We start from the raw sequence: 23,028 nt of genomic DNA, 5'->3' as shown, positions 1-23,028 counted from the left end.
TTACATAGTCCATCATGAAAACTGAACTGGTGTTTCCATCCTTCCTCTTTATTGTTTTAGGGGGAGAGGCAGACAGTGAGAGAGAGTATTAAATTATACATCATCTAATTGAAAGAGGATTCCATAGAAGGCAATAAAATAATTTGATCTTGTCAGAAAAACTTTTTTATCTCAGAAAAATAGAAACATAAGTTATCAATAAAGCTGTAACTCCAAAAAATTCTCCTGGAATAACTAGGCTAGCACTAGTGCAACTTCATAAACATAGCTAGCAGTGGTATAGGGATTAGTTTACCCAGTTAAATTTTTTTAATATTGGCTTTCACTACATATAATTTAATTTAAAGACATTCTAAACAAATACAATGTAAAAAAGAAAAAGTAAAGAAATTCAGTGTTTCAAATTGTTCCTGAATTCTGGTGTCTACAAAATGGAGGCGAACAAGCCACATTCATGATTGCTAAAATCAAACTTTGCTGTTGGTTCCGTAGCTAGAGGTGTTCTACCTTCTGCTAAATTTTCATGGCTAATAACAATAGAAAAGCTAATGTTATATCAGTTATTTTGATAACATCTGGGTATTCTCTTAGGAGCCAAACTGGATAGGTTTTTCCTGAAGCATTTTTATATACACATAAGCAGGTGGTAATCCATGCTGATGACACAAATAAGCAGATTTCTGGATTCAAAAAATGTAACAAGCTGAAAAAAAAAAGAACAGAAAAGACTTCTCATTTCTGCAAAACCAATAGTTTTTATATTCTCGGATTCTGGGTCTACCCTGGCTGATATTCTCCTTCCTGAAAGAGACACTGCTGCAGTCGGTCCTCCGGGGTTCTGCTGATCTGGCGTGCATTTACATGCTGAAATGTGCAGTGTACAAAAGCTGTGACCTTGTCCTTTCTTTAGTGCTGTTGCCCACCACTAATTCAGGATGTGCCTGCATCATCTTCTGGTGCTTATCCCAGTACTATGGAGCCACACAGCTGCTCCACCATCATCTTAGTGGCTACAACCTGGTGGTGATGTGCACTGAAAAGATTGAGTTTCCCACCTGCCGATGCACCTGGAGGGTCTTAGGGCCTATGTCTCAAGCTGGATCTGGTTAGAAATTCCAGCATATAATAAGCAGAAGCCAAAATTCTAGGCCAGGCCAATGGTATTCTACTTCTGTTAATGCTTGATTTTTCTGAGGAAAGTGCAGGAAAATATTTTTAACCTTTTGAACCTTTTAGGTTCAAAGTTCGTTATTAGTTTAACATCGAGGAAGTTCAAAGTCAATGTAAATCAAGGAACAGAAATACCTTCATGTTAATTTTTTCCAGGTCACATCACAGCATATTCACTTGCTATATCCATCCAGATCTGATTTAATGTAAATTGAAAATAAAAAGAAAATACAGTTTTGAAGGTATTCTCCAGATTCTGTACAGCTAGCAGGGAATGTTCTAGCATCGGTCAGATTTGTTCACACATTTCTGGGATATTCGTTCTCGAAAAGAATCAGCAAGACCCTTATACTTCTCCCATGATGGTACCTGAGCTTTGCAGGGCTACACAATAGCTTCCACAGCCATTAGGAGAAAAGTGAGGTAGTGGTATTCCTGGTAGCAATGTTAAAGAACGAAAATGTGTGTTTCTTTGTATTCACAGAGTGCTTTTCATTCAGAATGATTACAGTTCAAACACTGCAATCGTTCTGTTCCTGTCTAAGACACAGTCTACAGTAAGCTGCTCCAAAACTGTTATTAAAGAAAACAAGACAGATTAGGGCATGAACCAGTACAGCTCAATGGAGTTCTTTTAATTATTTGCCCCAGCGTATCCCAATCCAGATTGCACAAACAGAACAGCAAGTACTGCAGATCTGTAGGCCACGAGGTTTTAAAATACAAAGTTCCACAAAGATCAAGCGATTTTTAAAGGACGAGGTTTAAAATGAAACTTGCATTCAGAATTTACACGACAACCCCCCAAAACTAAACCAAGTGTTTTCCACAAAACCTATAAATCCCTGGCCACCACCACTGATGCTCAGGGAGTGACATTCAATTAGATGAAATAATTCACTTGCACGCTCACATTTTAATGTGAGAACTGTCATATTGTATGCACACATACATTCTCTCTTCTAATGAATTCCCCATCTCAATTATTCATTAATCACAGCCATGCTGAAGGACTCTCATTTGAAAGTAAAGGGGCATATTTGCCTTCAGATAAATGACCTATGCGAACCTAAAATTTGTAAATGTGTTTGATGCAGAAGTTCAGGAATTATGTTGAAGTTGTTCTAGTTAATATTTCCATTCTCCCAGGGAACAACTGCTCCCCCTTGCTACCTCTGTAAAACTCACAAAGCAGAAGTGGGATGCGTCACACAAGTCTAGAAGTGTGGAACATGGTGTGCATAGAGTGGGTTCAGATTTATGTTCCTTGTACAGCAGAATTGTTTGGGTCGCGTACAGCGGCTACTTGCCCAGAATTCCTAGGTGGTTTTTGTCTGCCAAAAGCCTGAAAATCCAGTGGAACCAAAGTGTAGATACAAGAGAATGGCCGGGTAATTTCCCACTCAAAAATAAGCTGGAGACCCAGCCTGCCCAGGCAGCTCTCCCCAGCACTGCTGGAAGCTCCCCCACAACTGCCCGTGCCTAGGTAGCATCAGAGGCTGTGCTCACCACGCCCAGCCCTCTCCTTCCTCTGCAGCCTCTCCTCCCCCGTGGCAGATTGTGTCAACTGCATCAGGTGGCCTCAACCCAGCTATGAACGAGACATTACTTGCTCTTGGATGGATAAACAGAAAGGGAAACCCAACGCCTTCATTTGCCACATCGTTTCTTCCTATGGGAGCCCGTTGCCCACCCTTTTCCTTTTGTGTCCAAGCGGCTTCCTCCAGGAACAATCACAGCAAATGCCCTCTCCCAGGGAAACAGAACTTGTGCTTTAAGAGGTTCAGGGAAACAGTATGTGCATGTAAGATTTTGCTTCCATTGTTCAATTTGCATTGTTCAGGATATTAATATAATTTTAGACACTTCGCCAGAGTCAAGAAACTCTAAATTAAATTAGCTGGCAGCAAAAGCATCTAATGTGCAGCAAACGGAACTGCATTTTGCTTACGTTCAACTAAATTAACATTTAGATCTCTGAAAATTAAGAGGTGTATTATTCAACACAACACCAATATAAAGCTTGCTTAATAATGATATTTTGATGATGTTTTTTTAATTCAGGTCTGGCTGAATGACAATATGACAATAATATTTGACAAAGACAATAGCATTTGCTGGAAAACTAAAATCAGTCTTAAACGATGTTTACATTTATTCCTCTGTAAAAAGATAGTAATTAAACAGGCACATCAATTTATTGCTGTATAAAATTATTTTCTAAATTGAGCCCAATATAAAAATTGCCTTACTGATGGCAAAGTCAGAGCTTTCAAAATTTCTACACGTTGTTAAGAAACTGAGTTGAAACGTACAAACTTGCTGTTAAGCAGCACTGCACAGAAGGCACTGCTAGGTTGGAGGCCTCGTTAGCACCATCGAATGGTGTAAAAAGGGACAAGCTTGTCTTCCACGGCAGCGTTGGTGCCCTGAGAGCAGCGCCGGGGCTGCGGGCTCTCCCTGCGCTCCGGCACCGCGTGGGTCCTGGGTGCTCAAGCCCAGCCCGGCCCCGTGGCGGGGCTGACCTCCTCCACTGGCAGCCCCACTCCTCCTGCTGACTGGGGGGGCTCCGAGGGGAACCTGGAGGTGTGGTGGGGCAACGGACCCAGCCCCGTGTTTGCAGGAGGAGGGCGGGAGTAACAAACAAGTTGGGAACGTATCAGGCACTTGGAATGGGTCTGAGAGGGAAGGCATCACACACTGGCATCAAATCGGAGAAAACCGGCCTGGAAAAATCACATGGACTCAACTAACAAACTGCAGTGATCTAGAGAGAGGGGAAAGGATTGATCTTAGATATGCTGCCCAAAAAGTTGCAAAATACAGAGATGATTTGGAGGTGTGAATAAACGAAAAGGCTCTATAAAAGAGATAGAGATAAAAGGTGATGGGCTGAAGGCACTGGAATGACCCTGATGATAAGAGAGATGCTGGGAAAGGCACACTTCTGTGTTAGTTTGTCATGACACATGCTGTTTATTAATTAGGGGGAAAAGAGGGAGTGAAAATTATCGTTAGTACTAAAACCGTGACTCTTGTGAAACTTCAAAGTAAGCCAGGTTGTGCCTGACCCTTATTTGGTTGGGTTACCTGAGCTGCTGAAGGATTGACTGGATCCTTGAGCATGTGTTTTTACTTTGAAATTCTGAACACCTGCACATAAAGAAACAACCACCTGCTATTGATGGAAACCCACAGCGCTTTCATCCAGTGAATAAAATTTAAGTCACTAAGCAAAGTGGGAAGCCTTGGAGAATCTGTACAGTTATAACTTTCTGAAGGTTCTGTACATGTTGTCAAGTATCAAATGTTTGGGACGATAATGACCAAGGGATTAGAGATCAAAACATTTCTTTATTTTTTCATTTTGCTTGCTTTGTACATCTGGCAGCGTCAGGGTATTGCCCGTTCCACTACATCCCCTGTGCAGTTACTTACACCCTCCACTCAAAAACATGTCTGATTGACTATGAGCAGAGGGCAATTCTATTAGCACACCCACATGCCTTTACAAACCAGAGATTTTTCTAACACAGGTACAGGGTAATTATTCACCGACTGAAGTGGAAGCCATCAATCAGAAAACCTTTTACAAACGAGAGAATGAGCTGCAGAACCCATGCAAATTGCAAGGCACCTTAGGCCAAACAGCTTTATTTGTAATTGTAGCCTCATTTTGCTGGATCAGTTTCAATTTTTTAACATCCTTACATCAGCTTTATCTGACAAAACTTCAGTAAAATTAAATACCAATCTTCAAACCTTCAAAACTAGATGCCGTACAGGGGGATAAGAAGTGACAGACAAAAACAATTCCAACGTAAGGTGTGGGAGGAATGTATCGGTTGGGATTAGGTAATAGTGGTAAAACCAACTCAGGTGCAACTTCCTAAGTAAGCAATTGACTTCCCTGCTTCCCAACCCAAATGGAAAACAAAAGCAAGAACAAAAATCAATTCAAATCTAACAAAACCATGCATTTGACAGGAAACAGGGCATTTCGGTTTTGAGTATTTGAAATGTTTCTGAATTGATATAAATTTAATAATGCAATGTCAAAAAAAATAAGCAAATTGATTTTCACTCTTTCAATTTTTGCTTTTTTAGCTGAAACGATTTAAGGAAACATCCACTGTACTGTGCTTGCTTTTAAAGTGTTACGATAAAATCCCAATGTTAGTAAGTATTTTCTGGAGATGATTTTGATTGCTGCAAGAATTCTACTTAACTTTTTCACAAAGCTTCTTTTATAAGGTCAGCCAGTCTCTTGAAGGCCTGCAATGACACAAATATGGTTCACATTTATATTCCAGCATTACTTAAATAGGCAACACACCAAACCTGTAAACCTACTGAACTACCCTAACCATATATAAAATCAGCATTTTATACTGCAAAATTCTGCCGATATTCTAATTTTCCTTTTATACCAACATATACAGGCTTTGACTGGACAAAGCTTCCACTAAAAGGCAGCGTTTTCTGAAATAGAAAAATATGTATATTGGTGGTCAAAGGTTATTTGGAGTTCAGCTACAACCGAACATTTGCACTTTTAATACATCCAGTGATGTATTATTCCAGTGATCCCTGGAAGAGTATCTCTTTTAGCTTAATCTAAGGGCCTAGAGGCTCCAAAGGTGAAAGAAAAGGAAGAACAGGGGGGAAGCATTTGAAAGATACAATTTGACTGTCAATAGTATGGCTATGGATTACTTTTACAAAGAAGGAGGAAGAAAAAGAATACATACATAAGAAGAAACAGAAAGGCAATAGAAGTGCTTATCTGTTACAAACCTTCACAACTGAAAGTACAACTACAAATACTGAACTTTCAAGCACTCAAAACAAAGGAGTATTAGATCTGCACAAATAAATGTCTCCTACTGATTTTACAGATACAGCCAAATGACATCCAAAATATTTCTAAAATACATAGGAGAATAGTTCCTGAGTAATTAAATACCACATATATGCCAACTCTATGAAATAGAAACAATATTCTTTCTTATAAAGGATTGACAAGACACACACACACAAGAAAACAGGTAATTCAATCTCAGGAATGGAAAGTCTGGAAAATAAAGGATATGTGATGTCTGCTAATGCTAAAGCAAATAGCAAAACTTACTCTGACTTTGGTAAAGCCTTTAGGAAGAATGTTTGGAAGGATTAAGTGTGAGACTTTACATGTATGAGATACACAGGTACATTTTACACGGTCCTAAAAACTTGGTACCTTTTAGGTCATTTGAATCTGAGTATCTTGCCTAAGAAACAGCTAATATTGCTTCAAAAGTACTGCTTAATCACCTAAGTACTAAAAGACCAACAGTAACATTCAAGAAAACACATAAAGAGAGGTAAGTGAAAAGCAGGGAGCGTTATTGTGTGAGATAAGAATATTGTGTTGGTAAGAATGTTATATATAAAAAAAAAAAAATAATCTCACTTACCAGATCCATCTGGGCTGGAGAAGACAGAGAGAAGGAGGCTCTGACATAAGAGCTAGGCTCTGAACTATTGATATTGAATGCTCCTCCAGGAACCAGTAACACCTAAGAAGAATTGATTAGCCACAGAGTTATCACCACTTCTACAGTTTTAAAACACTATGTTAAATTAAATTTGAGAAGGCTCACTGCTGAAACACTGGTATCAGAACATGGCCTAATATATTTCTTCAAAATGAGAAGCCAAAATGTACAACGTGGAACCTGACTTTTCATAATAAAATCAAAGGGCTCTTAGGTTTTGGTTACCTAGGCTGGTGGGTTACCAAGTCTGGCTTATCACCACAATGTTTAGAAGCATCAGTGAGGTGGGATGTAGTTTACTCAGTACACGGTGCTAACTCTTATAAATTGTAGAAATAAAATCACACTTAATTTCTCTTATTAAAAAGATACAGAAGACAGCCATAATTCATACAGGTACATATATTAATACTTTATATACATATGTTGTATACATGACATATTGTACCATATATTATAATGGTTTAAATTTAAGTAAGCTGATTAAATACCAACGTCTGAATACAGATGTGAAAATATTTTATTAATGGGTCACTGTGCAACAATGCCTGACTGGCAGACTCAATGCTGCACAGCAAGTTCCCCCACTTTTTTATGTGTGTGCATACGTGTGGACAGATGTGGTAAATTTATTTTATTCTTCCTTCATTTCAGTTTAATATCATAAGCTATTAAGCCATAGGTCATACTTCTTTCTGCAAAGCCTTCTCCATGATCAGCTGCTGTGTATCAGAAACACCCTTAATTTTGATCCATAAGAACATGCCGGCAGCAGGAGGGTACCATTCTGCCAGGTCTGGAGAGAGAGAGAGAAAAGAAAGGAATCCAGAAGGAAACTTCTGCCCCACCTTTCACTGATACAGCACAGATTCACTGATGATGTAGATCTGTTGCTCCAATGAACTCAAAGGGAATGTAGGCCACAGAGCCAGGATGCCACTTGCCAAATTTAAAGTACTCCAAATCTGTGTGGGTTTACTGCACTTGTAGCTGGTATGCTCAGTACTTTTTGTGAAAGTGATTGCTCTGAATTACAGGAATACCAAACATTAACAAACTATATTTGCTGATTAATTTCAGATCAAATAAACAATCTAAAATAATTTTTTCTAATGCAGTTTCTCTTAATATCACATTGACTATCAGTATTATTTAAAGCATAGCAAAGCGCAAAACTTGTTTCTCTTTAGGTTGCAATGATTATAAATTTTTCCCCACAGAAAAGGAGAGGCTAGGAGTTATGAGGAGGACGGGAAGGTTTAAAGAGGATCTATGTCTTAAATTATGTTTGCAGACTTACTGTATACTTTTGTTTACCTAGAATTCCTTATCTGGTTTTGGACATATTTTTGAAGAAACTATTTATTTGACTTGATGTCTTCCTCGATGTATTTAACCATTACATATCTACAAAATAAAGGCCTGTCTCCCATAATATTATGGCTCCTGTTACTAGAAAACATGAAGACCCTGTAGTCTTTTACATGAGTATATTCTCACGATACACTTTAAGGTAGTCCAATACTATTACACTGCTTTGCTACTAGAGGAATTGAGACAAAGAGGGCCTACTTAGGTCAACAACCCATAGATGTTCAGAGCCATGTAGAAAAAGAAGAAATACTTCATAACTAAAAACCTGGAATTAGCAAGAGCAAGTACATTAATGATTGTGTGGTGCCCAAGCACCCCCGTCCCATGGAGGTATCATCTAAGGTAGCTGGGCAGTTCTTAAGCAGTTATTGCTGATTCCACTTAGACCAAATAAAAGGAGCGAGTCACTAACTATAATTGCATTATTGTCGATCAAATTCTTTCTATGCTCTGTGATTAATCACAAAAGGGGACATTTGAAATTGATTTCTGACAAAAAAATGATTATCACCACTGCTGTATCGATTGTTTGTATCTTCCTTTAAATTAAGGCCACTAAATCCGGCTATTTCAGACAGAGATTTTAAACATAGTAAGTATAAGAACATAGTGAAATGTATGCTCTTTATAAGACTGCTTTATGCAGTGATGTGGTGAGCTTTTTTCTCATCACCATCTCCTGGTCCCACCAGAAAAGCATGAAAACGGCACTAGATAATTTGTCCGAAGCTTAATATTTAATGTCATTGATTTGCTTATAGTGCTTATCTGTCACTTCAGTCGAGATGAACTTCAGTGATTTTTCTTGAACACAAAGATGATAAATAGCTAGAAAAAAAAAAAAGTAATTAGCTGTGTCGCACTCACTGACCTTTTAACCACTTGTCAGCAGCAATGAGCATTGCATCCCGCTGTGTCCGGTAGAACTTCACCACTCTGAAAGTAAATTATCAATCCAAAATCACGATCTCATAGCATTTCAGAGTCCATTTGTTTCCAAAGGCAGAAACAAAGCCTTCCTACTTGAACAATCTAAGTGCACATCTAAGGGAAATACGAGCATATCCTAGATGGGCACAGCACAGTTACTGTATGTATAAAACTTTGTGTATGTATCAGAGAAGTCTTGAATGCTTCAGCATGTCTCCAACAAAGCACTGATCAGCCAGACAGAGGAAGTACCTGTGTGGCTGCTTCTTAAGCCTTACGTATATCATAGAAACTCTTTATATATTATATCCATTCTATTCTATCAGTGGATACAAGCCCTGCTAGCAGTAGTTACTACACCAAACAGGCATACTGGAGAAAAGGACTCAGACATATGCAAAAGCACAGACTCGCTATTTGTGCATTTGGGTTAAATTTGTGTATTAGGTATGCATGGAAATGGTATTTCACAAGGTAAAAAAGCAATTCATATGATAAACCTGTCATGACTATTTGACAGCTTCCCCTTTTCTAAACTTTGAGCCTGTCTCCTTCACGCCTTGAGTAAAACTTCCAAAGAATTCAATCTCTTACGGAGGAAAATGACCCTAACCCAAGTTTCAACGAGGACAAGTCTTGTGCAGTGGCTTTTGTTGACATGAGACAGCTGTGGAGTGGGAGACAAAAGAGAAATGCCTGACAGAGAGTTCATAAATCTGATGCAAACGTATTCCCATCTCAACAGACAAAAATTACTTAGTAATTTCCATAGTTTTACATTTAGACTTTTTGTAATACTCTCTGAACCACTAGCTTTGATTTCTGGATGTATTTTATTAGTCCTGATAGACAAACAGCAACACCACCAAAGGTGCCACTAATAGTTTTGGGACTCAGCCTATACTAATTGCTACATTCTGCATGAAATGGTAAAAATCTCACTTACGCAGTTTTTACTACATCACAAATTCTGTTACAAGTTTTTTGTCTTTCTGCTACCATTTTACTTTCATGTTGGAATGAAATGATAACTGTTAGTAAGAGAAGACTTCCACAAAAATGTAGCTGCTCCAAACGACCAGCCTGTTCCTACTCAAAAGCACGATCTAACAAGTCAGCCTTGTCCAAATGAAATCACCTGGAATAGGTTAGAGTCAGCAGTTGGGCATCATCAGTAAGTCACATGACAAGTAAGTCTAGAAGGTTATAAAGGGTTGCAGCTACCTTACTGCAGCCCTGTTTTCATTAGCTCAGAAGACCAGCTTTCTGGCTTGAGCAAGGATGCCTTCTGGCCTACAAGAAAGCAAGTGAAGAGATGTGTTTAGGATATGTTTTTCAAACTGCTGAAACTTGAAGTGTGGTTCAGGTTTCCCTGAAAAAACGATCTTTATGTTCCTAATTCTTAAAACAAGGGAAAACTAGGGCTGGTGTATCTGCTTTGGCTTTTTTTTAAGTACTGGTGTTTGAGGTATGGACAACAGGCAGGCCCTCAGGGAACAGAAGTGATTGTTACAGTCAGATATAAGAACTTTTTCCATGCTTTGCTCACATTCCTCTCACAGGCCTCTGTAGAATGTAGCACAGCACCCACAGAAGTGGGAAGCTTGGGTTCTAATGGCATCTGAGTATGGCATCTGAAATGAAGCAGGGATACTCAAGAGACACTGTGCTCCTCCTGCCTAATAAATGAAAAATAAATCCTTGACAGTCAGTATGCAAGAAATGCCTTGCTGAGTTAGACCTTAGCCCAGTGTTGTCTCCAAGAGTGGTAAGGCAATGCTTAGTGAGTGTGGGTGAACCTCACCGCTCTCTCTAGGTCTTTCCATCAGCATCTACAATCATTAGATTAAGGGTATTAGAGAGTGATTCCCTGCTGAGTTAGTGAGGCATAGAAGCTATGCTGACTCTTTCTCAATAGATTATGTGCTCAGTAATCTTAGCCTTTGCTACAGACCCTCACTCTTTAGCAGGGATGAAAATTTTGTTCACTGACTTGGAGATCCCAGGCTCCTCTTGAGTTCCCTTCAGATGGGAGCTGTATAATGACTCTCAGTGGTCTGTAGTGGTAGGTTACATGCCCTGACCTGCATGTCTGCAGCACCACACTGAGCTGCTTCAGGACTCTCATGCAAATAGCGTTAAGCCTTGTGACCTGGGTTACCCGTTTGGCCTCACCCTGGTGCACCTCCTCTGAGCTGTTTACTGCAAAGAATGTTTTATGTAGGTAACAAGAAGCGGAATGGCAGATGGTGGGTTCAGCATACGACATGACCCTACCTGTCTATATGCTCCAAGAAACCCTTTTCTCCCCATTGCTGAAGCAGCTGTGATATCATAATCTAAAGAAATAAAACACATCATCAATAGCGTATTTTAAACAGGACTGTTCTGCAATCATCAAAAGATACATAGCCTGATGCCTTATTCAGAATTCCACACAGGCAAGAAATTGCATGCAGGGTCTCTTGGAGCCCTTTATAAACAGAGGTGGCAACAGCAACAGGCTGTTATAGTCCATGTTACTGCTGTCTCCAAGGGTCATGGCAGTGTTTGGGGGTTGGGGTGGGGGAAGGGAAAAATGGATGGAGAGCAAAATATGGTAATCATGGAGAAAAAGGAAGGCAATGTATATTGCTTTACCTCCCTACCTGTATCAGCCTCTCTGCTTTAATGCTGCATCTATGATGACCTAAGGGAGCTGGAAGATGGAAGCCGTATTTAGATGTGCTCAATGTTTGCTTTCCTTATTACCAGCCCTAAAGGGGCTGGAGTTGGCAGCCCACTTTGTAACATCTTTGTGGGCTGCCAGTATTGTTCTAATTACAAAGCAGAATGAAAAACATAAAAAAACTTCCAATGTATACTTGACATTGAAGTTTTTCAAGTGAACCTACTAGCAAGAGACATAAAGTATTATAGATCCTGAGTCCTGAAATCTGCAGGTTAAAGGTGTATTAGCTGTGCTCTCCATGCACTGAGGCACTCCCTAGCTCTGGTTTTAATTTCTATGGCGGTCTCTCTTCTCTTGGGAGAACTGACAACGTACGTGCTTATTACAAACAAAACTGCAGAAGTGCAAAGCTGTTTGTGGTTTCTTATGACTTGGCATATGTTATCTTTTCTAAATACAATTCAGTTGGCAGTTTGGTACTTGCCTGTGTGAAAGTGCTGGTGTGCATTGTTGAAACCTGAATGTGTAGAATAACTCTGTCGATAAGAGGCTTGGGACCTGTTAGAAAACCTATTCTTAACCTATAAATAAAAAAAAAGAGAGTTACTACAGAAATGCAATGTCCTAACACTTTGTGTGAGTTATGGTTTAACTTACAACTGGGAAAAGGTGTAACCATTTAATATTTTAAGGATCTTTTATGTATTTAAGTTTATATATATCTTAATACTGCTCTAAGCCCCAGGCTGATGCAACTGATGAGCTGAGTATCAAAATCATGAAATAAAAACATTTAAGGGTTTTTAATGTTTACAGTAGCTTCTTAGTTCTGAGATTTCAGGACATATCCCACATTTGTAAGCTTTCCTCTGCAATCACAAAGATAACATGAATCAAAGGGAAGGAAAGATAGGTTTTCATATAACGAAAAATCATGAATGCTCAGGCTTTATGAAAAACAGATGGGAAGCGGCAAACAGCTTTACTCTTTGACTTCCATCTATTCTACAGTCCTGAAAGGAATTTAGACTGATAAACTACATTCTTATTCATGCTTTAATTCTTATGACACATCTTTACAGATTGGCTGAAGTTTTTCTTCAAAGAAAAATACAACCACTAAGCTCATATGCATCTTTGACAAAGATAAAATGGCATCATGGCTTTTTGCAGTGTCACTTCTGAAAGTGCAATTGTACTTAGCACCATGTTGTTTCCACACTTTCTCAGAAATGGGGTTATAATCCACTAGCTGCCAGTGCAGAATTCACACTACTTTCTTATGCTTATTACGATAATAAATAAAAGCAAGTTAAAAATTAAGTATATGGCTTGTGTGAAATATTAAACAGCCAGTTTAGTTGTTCAGGCAGGTGGAAACAACCTGAAAGAACTGTAAGACTAGAAGATGAGAGATCAGTATAACCCTGTGAATAGTTTGTGGAGAATGATGCCATAATTTTTATTCTGTCTTAAAAGCTCAGGGAGTCTGCAGGAATGGTAAAAGATAGGAGAAATGGAAAAAGAAGAGAAAAGCTCCTAGGAGTTCCGGGAACAGAGCTGGTATCCAGCATCTGTCTTTCTGCCTAGATGGTGTCTGCAAGGATGGGCTGCTTGGGGAGAGTGGCTTAACTATCAGTATTGGAAGAGAAATAGAACCTGGAGATAAATGATTGAGAAGAGATGACATGAAAAGCGAGCTGTCTGAGAAAAGCTGTGGATCCTAAAGTACATTCCAGAAATGGATAGGTATTAGATGAAAAACCACTATGATGTGTCTGATCATTTTGTATGAAGTATTAGCCTTGTGCCTTAACTGAACAGTCAATGCTGAGCAGCTTGAAGCTGGCCTTACCCAGATGAGAGAATTTTAGAGAAAGAGTCGGTCCTGATAACTCGGCCATCCACATCCATTGAGAGGAAAGTTGGAACCCATGGCTTGGAAGAAAAATAAAAAATATAATTCAAGGTGTTAGTACGGATTATGATGGAACTATTTTCTTTACTATGAAGACATAATTAATTTCTTAAAATACTTTGATAGTAAATATTTTACAGATATGCATTCTAAGGAAAAAATATATGCAGTAACTTGCTGACAAGTGATTGTTTAGGCTGTCTGAGATGTGACTACCGTGTTCTATGAAAGTCCTCAAGAAATCAGCCTTGTTAAGTTTTTGATGCTAAACCCAGTGTTCAGCATACAAATGTTTAGTTAAGTTTTGGTATGATGCCATATGTAGGAAAGACAAATAATGAGTTTTCTGCCAAGATTTTTTTGAAGTAAACAGATACTATAATTTCTAGAGATGGGGCCCTGTAGCTCTTATCTTATTTCCTTTTTTAAGATAAAGCTATGAACAAATTTTGATGATCTGACTTCAGCTCACTTTTTCCTTATCAAGAATTCTACCCTTGCACCTTCTCTCCTTACTCATTGAATAGCATTGTGTAGCTCTGTTAGCGTGAGGCAGCTCTATTACCTCTTCTCATAAAAACATATTTCAAAATAGAAAATACTGACCTTTAGCTTCTACCAATGCTGTTCTGCTTTCTAAGACCAACTTTTATTTCTGAAGTTACATACTTTCGTAGGCTGCGCAACTGTAGATCTATGTGTGAAGACAGGTCAACACTCCATTGTTACCCACTGGGGGAAAATTTGTGCGAAGGAGGGAAGCTGCCTACTCAGTGCTACCTCCTGTGGTATCTGGGAGAACTCTCTTGAGTTCTCCAAAAGGCAAAGGAGTAACAATGGGACACAGCAGATTGAGAGTAGGCAGTCTTTGACCAAATGAAAGAAGAGACTGGGCTGAAAGGAACGTTAGGAGGTTGCTATTTTCAAGTGCTGCTTCGGTGGCATGCTTGTTTTTGTCTGGAGGCAAAGGCTTTGCCATTTTCTAGCTTCTGAAGGAAATTCTGTCCTGTATAAGGCTTGAGGAATTTGAACCACTGAGCAACAGGACTGATGCAATAAAATACCACAAAGGGGACAAGTGGAAGTAGCATGGACCGTGAGGCCTACAACTACCTTGGCATGACATGAAGAAGCATGCAGGAAGATCCATGGTTCAAACCTTAGTTCTCTCCTGGACCAGAAAAGAAGGTGTTACTAAGGATTATGGAAGACAAATTACCTTTTCAAACTGAAGAAAGTAGTAAGGATCATCTTCTATTATGAGGAAATCATATTTTCTTGCAAGCTACAGAAATGAATAAAAAGTAAAGTTTTGTTAAAAAGAGTAAAGACACTGTAAATTCAGTTCTTCCTAAACCCTGGGCCTATTACCAGGATCATATTATGATCCTAAGGATTACTTATTCCTTGTATACAGCACCCTATCAAGAGAAGCTTTCAAATGCCCAATTTAGATATCAAGCAATTGCAAGAGTAAACCTGATACCTGCAGTACAAGGACCACACGTATATAACTGAAGGTCTGTTCCATGCAGCATTCAAACTGTGCAGAAAACTTGCAGTAAGTTCAGTTTGAAGCCCATGGCAAAGATACCAGCCAGCAATGGGCTGAGACTGAAAAAACAAAAAGTTATTTAAGACATAGTCCACCTCTGAAGAGTTGTCATGAAAGAGGTCCTGCTAGAATCAAGTTCTAGGAGGACTGTTTACTGGACCAATAACGGGCCCAAATTCCACACATGGGGTATTCTCAACTGAAGAGAGACTGACATTTATCCATTTTCACCTACAAAGTTTGTAAGACCTCAGCTACACACCTGGTAAATCTCCTTCTTGCGCTCTGCGGTCAGAGAGTTTCCAGTTGGGTTGCAGCCATTTGGAATAGTGTACAGGAATTTGGGGAGGTGGTGGCTCCGATTTTTCACGTCTTCTGAGCTCCAAGTAGACAGAATTTCTTTTAGAGCTTTTGGAATAATGCCATGTTGGTCACTAGGAACATTAATTATGTTACAACCCAAAGGTCTCAGCTGTTGATAGAAGGAACAAAACTGTCATAATCCCCTAATCCAAAGGTTTTCCTTTTGTCATAGGCATTGTAAAATTTAATTAATAAAGTCTTTCTGACTTTATAGCTATCGCAAACTCCATTTGATCATGATTCAAAAGAATATTTGCCTGAATTTGCTGTGAAGCTTGCCAAACTTTCTATGTTACTCAACTGAGAAGAAATGGATAGCTCCTATGTCCAATTGCTGCTCTTCTCTAGGGAATCACACATGGCTTTGCAAGCAGAAAGGGATTTTGTGAATTTGAACTGTGTTCTCTCAGGACTCATGTTCTCACCACAGATAGTAAGTTCATTGCACCTTCGTTTCCTACTGACAATTTATGCTCTACTTCAGTGGAAGTGCCAGAACTATAAGCTATTCTTCACTGACAAAGGGCAAAGAATCTGTTCTCAACAGATATATTCAGCAATACAAAGGAGAATGAAATGATGCTACTGCAATGACATGCTGACAGCAGTATGAAAAAATATAGGTAAAAATACCAACAAAAACGCATGTTGTCTTCCCTCTGTGGAATTTCAATTTGTACTGTCTACTGCTCTGCATTTTAAATGAAAAATGCTAGTTGCTGCACTGTCAAACTATATTCCTAACAAAGTGTATTTGACAAGATATATTCAAACTTAGCACAGCAAACAATAATAAAATTCCTTTTGATCCAAGGGGACACTAGACTGAAATTGTGGTGTATTATCTATTCTAACCCTTCTTATAGTTCTCAAGTGTTTTGAGCTGACATTTAATTACATACTGATTAAGTTACTTTTCAGAAGTAAACTTTGCTATTTTTCAATAGTTCTTACTAATTCACATCTTTATATTCATATATGGGTGTTTCAGGCCTATTCCAATTTTTATATTATTTATAGCTATGGTATAATCAGACCATGAAATACTTCAGGTGAATGCGCTGAGGTGTTCAAATACCCACTTGTTATAAATTTGCTTCAACCTGACTAGGTTGTGATGGCTTGCTTTCCAATCGCAAACATGACCTCAGCCCTAGAATGGACTAGGATTTTGAAGAGGAACTCCTGTCCTGGGAATAGTTTTTTATAAACTTTTAGGAGAAAAGCTTCTATGAATTAATATTGATGAACTTAATTAGATTAATACTAAGAACTTGATTCTTAGATGTTTTTACAGTAAATACAGACAGCGTATATAAGCCTGCAGACCAGGTACTAAATTGCTGTTTACTTCACATGGAACATTCACAATGTTTTGTAGCCAAAGAATACCTACAGCTGCTAGTGTCCCAGAGTATGTAGGTGCATCCAAAAGGATGTTGTCCCCAGGGTTAATGAGCATTTCAAACACCTGTAAAAGAAAGAGTCTATTTTAGAAAGATTGTGCCATTCTTGTACATATGCTTCATACTCCTGACTTCTTACTGGTATTAAAAAATCTTGAATATATATTAATAAGTCCCTAACCATTTGATTATGCTGTTTGTGAGAAAAATACAGAACAGATGAAAAATCTGGTTTAGAGCCAAATGAAGATAGGTAATCAGCTAGAGAATACCAACTTGAAACGGAAAGACAGCACTCTTATAGGAACAGTGCTTCAGTTACAGAAAGGATCAACAAAACAGCAGTGAGAGTGGACTGGAAAGGGTAATTATTTAAGAAAATCTAACATAATTAGAATTGAGTTATGGTAAAGCAAATAATGCACCTATGTACTTTACTGCACTACTTGAATAACATGAAATGTTACCTTGTAGTATATTTTCTGACAGGCTCTTCGGTTTACCCAAACATTCATGCAGTCCTGATAGATTAGACTGCCACACCAGTTCTATTTCAGTTCTATTACCTGGTATTGATAATACTGTGAGACATATATTTAACAAAGTACCCTGCGTATAGTTGTATGGTTGCACTTAATGCTGAGTATAACTGAACTGATGGAAGAATAAACATCTCTGGAAGAAATGCTTTTAACATACGAAGCTTTTAGTCTTACCTTACACAAGCCTTCCTGGCTGCCAGTTGTGACACACACTTCCATTTGTCCTTGCTCAGGACTGTAGTTGGCTGTGGGGGGATTATGTAGATTCCGCTGGAAATCCTTTAGCCAAGACAACAGCTCTGGAATGCTGGAAAATGAATAAAATAAACTGTATCTGAAATCTTACATAGGCTGAAGCTAGGCTGTTCCTCTAAACCACCACCAAATGTAGCACACAGTCCTGAGTCTGATTTCAGCTTTCACACAGATACATTTAAATGCTCATTTTGACTGCTTTATCAAGTGATGAAAAGGCGATAAATTTTTCTTATGGAAAAGCAGAATTGATGGGCATCTGTGGTTCATATACCAAATTATACTGAAATCTGGGTGAAAATGATTTGCCAAGGTTGGAATAGGAGTGGAGGCTGAACAATATCAACTCCTAGGAGTGATCTTTCCATACTCAAATGTGGCAATGGGGCAAAACTTGCAATACTGCTGGTAATAGGCTGCATATAGTAAGGATTTCTGAAAAGGATTTTTCAAAAAATGTCTTAAGATCTTGTAGGATGTTCACAAATGGCTGGGATCATTTAAATGTGTTATCTAATTTTTTGCAAACCTGTCACAAGCCTGACTCAGTGCTGTCTGCTGGGGAGTTCACGAGTGCTAAAGGAACTTATCGATGCACAATTTTTACACTACAAATGATAATACTGTAAATACCTTGAACTCTACCACAAGTAGTACCTACTGGCTTTAATATATGGTACCAAATGAAAGCAAAAGAAATACTGCAGAATGTGGAAACTATGTATTGCAATGCAGTATCTTCTAAACAGTATCTTAGTGCAAAACACAAAATTATTCCTCCTAGTGATTTGGGTGTCTGGATTCTCAAACAGTAACAGCCAGGAAATGCTCTGGCTTGAGAATTACTAGTATGAGGGTCTTCTTTTAAATTACTCATCTGCTCAAAACTTTCTCCTTAAACTGAAATGTAAAACATGAGACAACTTGAAAGATGTTAAACTTGGTTTTGTAAAACACGTATTTTACAACTTTTAGAAATATGGGTGAACTAATGCAATAATAAATGATTTCATGATCCTTTGATTCTGGTATCTTGAAGTGCAAGCAGCTCTGACAAATACCCTGCAGAGGCTGAGTATTGGAGAGCTCTCTTCATCAGATCTTCCCCAATCTCAACAGCAGTTCCATGTCCAATGGCAACAGTAGCTCTCTTAAATGGGAAAACATTAGGGTTTGGTGCTCCTCCAGCCAGAGAGATGAGAGATGGAGGAGACTTCTGCATCAATTCAGCTAGAGCAAAAGGAAAAGACCTTGGTTACAATTTGATTATTGCAACACTGATCATATCATTTAGTCAGTATATAATACTGGTCCAGAGAAGTTTGTTCCATTTTTTCACTTTATTTTTTAACTGTCATGAATTCTAAAGGACGATAATTATTTTTCAACTCACCTTTATATTTGGATTAAATAGGTGTTGGGGGTGGGCAAGGAGATGCAGGTGGGACAGACCAAAACAAAAAATCATCTTTGTTTTAACATAAAGCTATTTATAATTTATCTGGACTGTTCTACTATTATAAAAACCTTCTCTGTGACTGATGTCTTTTAAGCTTCAAGAATTTAAAACCTTCATGATCATCTGTTTAGACTGACTTGGAATGACTGGCTTTGGTTTTTGTTCAGTCTCACTTTAGCTGATGTGGCAGTAGCACAGCTACACTGATAGTTCCATATATGATTATAGCTTTTCCACAAGGGAGAGGGAATGTTTCTGGCATCCAGCTTCAGTGGCGGAGGCACTGTGTAAGTAATTCAGTATGACGAACACGTTAACAACTCTTGCCTTAAAGTCACAGTTTCAGAGTCATTCAGATCCAGTCTATGCAGTGCAAACTGGACCTTAATCCATCAAGGGAACTTGACTGCATTAAATTTAAGAATTTACAATATGGCATTCATGCTGGCTTGACACTATTACATCAAATATTAGAGGACACATCACACCAGATCAGGCTTAAAGCCTCCTGTTATCAAGTTTATTCTCCACTATTTATTACTAAACTTGAGCGTGGGGAGTTAATTCTTATCAGTTGAGCAATATGGGTCATGTCTGTGACTTTTGGTCTGGTAAAGTGGTTTACTTCGTCATCAAAACTGCAGCCTCAGTGTGTCTTTCTGCACAAGCTGTGCTACTTAATATTTGTGTTATGATGCGTATCAATGTATCACTTGAAAAAGTATAGACAGTGACTAGAGTGAATTAGTTGACTTAGCTGTACCTGTATGAAGCATTTTAAGCAAAACCACAAATTCCAACCCCTTACCAAGGCAGAAATTGGCCTGAAGGCTTAACTAGTGATGTATGTCTCATGCCCTGATTCCGCCAAGTCCCTGTAGGTTTCAAATGAGTAAACAATAGGGCAGTTAACCTTTTCTATCTGTCACACAGGAGAATATGTAACACAGTAGCCTAAAGATAGTGTAATGTAGAAAAGGAAAGTGTAGTAACACTGAGGGGGTAGGGGTGGTGAGGAATTTATGGACATTGACTGTGTATAGGAATGCTAGGTGGAAAGAAACACTACACTGGGACTGAATTTCAAGTCATTAGCAGCTGCTTGTTCTTGGACAGCCAGTGTAAATTCAGTAGTAAACTATGCCAAAAGCCCTGCTTCAGAGGCAGTAGCAGAGATTTTTTCAGACACATGTTGAAGTGATGGTACTACTACTTCTGTCTGGATGGGTTTCTGAAATGGTTCAAGGCTATTCACTTTTCTTTATACCTGCTTGACATCTAAACTTAACAAAAGTCGAAGCAGTTAATTGGCCTTGGTTGTCAGCTTACAGCACGTTTTTTTGAAGCCTTTAGCCATGATATCCCAGCAAAGTCCAGAATGTAGAACAATACTCTTCCAGAGAATCTGGAAATAAACAGCATATACTCACTCAGAAGTCTTATTGGTGATGCTTTTCTTGATGCACTCACAGTGGTGATGAACCGGGAGTAATTCATATCTACGGGGAAAGAGTAATTAGTTGGGACAAGAAGCTAGAGAAGTGAATAGGAACCCCAGTGCTTTGTGTATGTGCATCTCCCACAAGTAATGCTTCTAATTTGTCATCTCCATAGATGTGCTCTATCATAAATTGTCAACTTATGTTAAAATCAGCGCTGGAATTTATTTTACTTTTTGAAATAAAGGAAAACCTTTCTGTTTCATACTCATGGGTTCTGTCACTGTTTCCCAATGACACTGGCATGGTAACATCTGGCCAGATGCTGCTGTTTTGATAAAAACAAATAGCAGTATGGTTTTGATCTGGGGAATTTGTTGGTGTGCCAGTGAACAGGAAAAAGCCCTTCTCCCTTTACTGCCAACTGTAGAGTTTTAAAGGCAGATTGCAAATTTGAGGATCTGACAGATCTTAAATCACAACCAGCTCTCTTAAAATGTGAATCCAGCTCTATTTTGCTGTTTTAAGTATTGCATTTAAAGTGCTTTAATGATTGCAAGCTATCATTGCGTCACAACAGTTGTAAAGTTAAGAGGTTTGGGGTTTGTTTTGTTTTTTTGTTTTTTGTTTTTTGTTTTTTGTTTTTCCCACCTTAGGAAGGATAATTACGAATGTCTTTCAAAATGCTTCAGCTGAGTGGTTTTCCTCCCCTTTTTTCTCTGGGACTGAGATCCAGTGGATAGCGAGCTGCAGTCCTGTGGGAAGGCCCAAGGCCTGCTCTCACAGGGAAGCCATCTCCTTCCGAAGGAAGTGAAGCGTGGGAACGCAAGGAAGGGCAAAGAGACCCTGTCATTTTGACTATCCCCTCCCAATGTGCTCCTACCGAATTCACAGAAAATAATCCTCTAGCCACCACAGCAACTAAAAATGATCTGGTGAGCAAGGCTGCTTCAAAAAAAAAAAAAAAACCCCAAAAAACCCCACCACCCCCAACCTCACTCTTTCTGAAAATACCGTTGTTAACTTCCCTCTCCCTGAAGCAGCGCTTCCCCCCGGGCACGCCGAGGCCCCGCCGCCACCTCCACACCAAGGCGGGCTCCGGCTGTGTTTTACCGGAGAGGTGAGGCAGCGCTTCACCCCCCCGCGACTCCCGGGACCACCCCACCGCTGCTCCCCGCCCCCCTTCCCAGCGGGGACGAAGCCGCAACCAGGGCCACCCCGGCCCACCCGCCGCCGCCACCCCGCCGCCTTCCTCCGTCCCCGCCGCGGCCCCTCACCTACCGACAGGCCGGGGCGGCGGCGGCTGCTCCGGGAGCAGGCCCGCCCGCAGGCCCGCCCGCTCCGGGAGCGTACAGCCGGGGGGGCAGCGGGAGGGCCTGGCCGGCGCCGGTGGCTGCGGGCGGCGAGGGGAGCGGGGCCGCGGAGGCGGCTTCGGGCCGCGTTTCGCTCAGCGGCCGATTCGTTGCGAAAGTCGGAAACCGCACGGCTCCCCCCAACGGTGCCTTCGGGGTAACGTCCTGGGAAGGAGGGACGGAGCTCGGTAGCTGCGGGGCGAGGGGCAGGGGGCCACCGCGGCGGGCTGGGCAAGCGCCGGGGGGAGGCGGGGGAGAAGGTTTTTTTTTCTTGTTTGCCTTCTCTCTGGACGGCGGTTTATCCTCCTGCTCCAAGCTTCGGCCTGTGCTTCTGCTGCTCCTTGCGCTGGTGCTTCTGGAGCTGCCCGGGAGGAAGGAACTTGCTTTGGTTAAAGCACTGCAAAAACATTCTCATTTTCCAACGGAATTACGCTCTAGCCCACTTTACCATATTTTCACTAAAGCTTCTGCTGATGAAGCAAGGTTTGGGTCACAATTTGATGTGGGATATCTGAAAGTAAATTTTTTTTTTTTTTTTTTTTCCCCAAACGAGCAGCATCATTTGTGTTGCGACGTGCCCTGGCTGGGTGTCCCACGCTGCTGTTTGTGCCACATACGTGACTGTAGCTGCTGCTACGTAGAAAGGTCCAGAGACACACTGTCATGTTCTAGCCATGGCTTTGGACTTTGGCACTTCAGGGCTGCCGTGGGCCTTGCTCCTGAGTGCAAAGTGGAAGAGAGGGGTCTAGGTATAAAGTAGACTGAAAAATCAGTGCAGTGACATGCAAAATCAGGCACGCTTTGCAACGTGTAAAGCTTCTTAGTTAGCTTGGAGGCCAGAGAGTAAAAATTCTGGAAGGGGTGAGCATTTCTAGGCTTTAAATCCGTAAAGCAGCAGGCTTTAAGGTGCCCAGTGCTTAAACCGCTTGGTAACTGGTACCTTCCAAAACCTGCTCAAGGCAAAGCTGAAGTATAAGAGCAGAATGACTCTAGAAAAAGAGGAGATGCCTTTAAGGTGTCATGGTTTGAGCTCAGAGGGCAACTGAGCACCACACAG

General features: G+C 40.1%; 1 protein-coding gene across 3 annotated transcripts; it reads right to left on the bottom strand.

Moving 5' to 3' along the window:
* Nucleotides 1-4,504: 4,504 nt before the first annotated feature.
* On the bottom strand, nucleotides 4,505-22,244 carry AADAT (aminoadipate aminotransferase). 3 transcript variants are annotated; one of them, XM_042808313.1, is made up of 15 exons: nucleotides 21,901-22,243; nucleotides 20,611-20,679; nucleotides 18,783-18,951; nucleotides 17,641-17,773; nucleotides 16,915-16,989; nucleotides 15,418-15,627; nucleotides 14,820-14,885; nucleotides 13,538-13,620; nucleotides 12,167-12,263; nucleotides 11,289-11,350; nucleotides 8,953-9,017; nucleotides 7,397-7,503; nucleotides 6,627-6,728; nucleotides 5,400-5,445; nucleotides 4,505-5,093 (listed from the first exon to the last, which is right to left on the bottom strand). In XM_042808313.1, exons 2-14 carry the CDS (start codon nucleotides 20,675-20,677, stop codon nucleotides 5,404-5,406), a joined length of 1,278 nt encoding a protein of 425 aa, XP_042664247.1. In that variant the 5' UTR covers nucleotides 20,678-20,679; nucleotides 21,901-22,243; the 3' UTR covers nucleotides 4,505-5,093; nucleotides 5,400-5,403. The 3 variants fall into 3 exon arrangements, 2 of the variants coding, with proteins under 2 accessions (XP_042664247.1, XP_042664246.1); XM_042808312.1 differs by lacking the exon at nucleotides 21,901-22,243 and adding an exon at nucleotides 21,271-21,382 and having other exon boundaries at nucleotides 4,505-5,445; XR_006167042.1 differs by lacking the exon at nucleotides 7,397-7,503 and having other exon boundaries at nucleotides 4,505-5,445; nucleotides 21,901-22,244.
* Between the last annotated feature and the right edge of the window lie 784 nt (nucleotides 22,245-23,028).

Source organism: Tyto alba, unplaced genomic scaffold (genome assembly GCF_018691265.1).
Source record: "Tyto alba isolate M040663 unplaced genomic scaffold, T.alba_DEE_v4.0 Super-Scaffold_6, whole genome shotgun sequence".
Classification (NCBI taxonomy): domain Eukaryota; kingdom Metazoa; phylum Chordata; class Aves; order Strigiformes; family Tytonidae; genus Tyto; species Tyto alba.
Note: the sequence above shows the minus strand (reverse complement) of the source record. Positions and strands in the feature narration are given on the sequence as shown.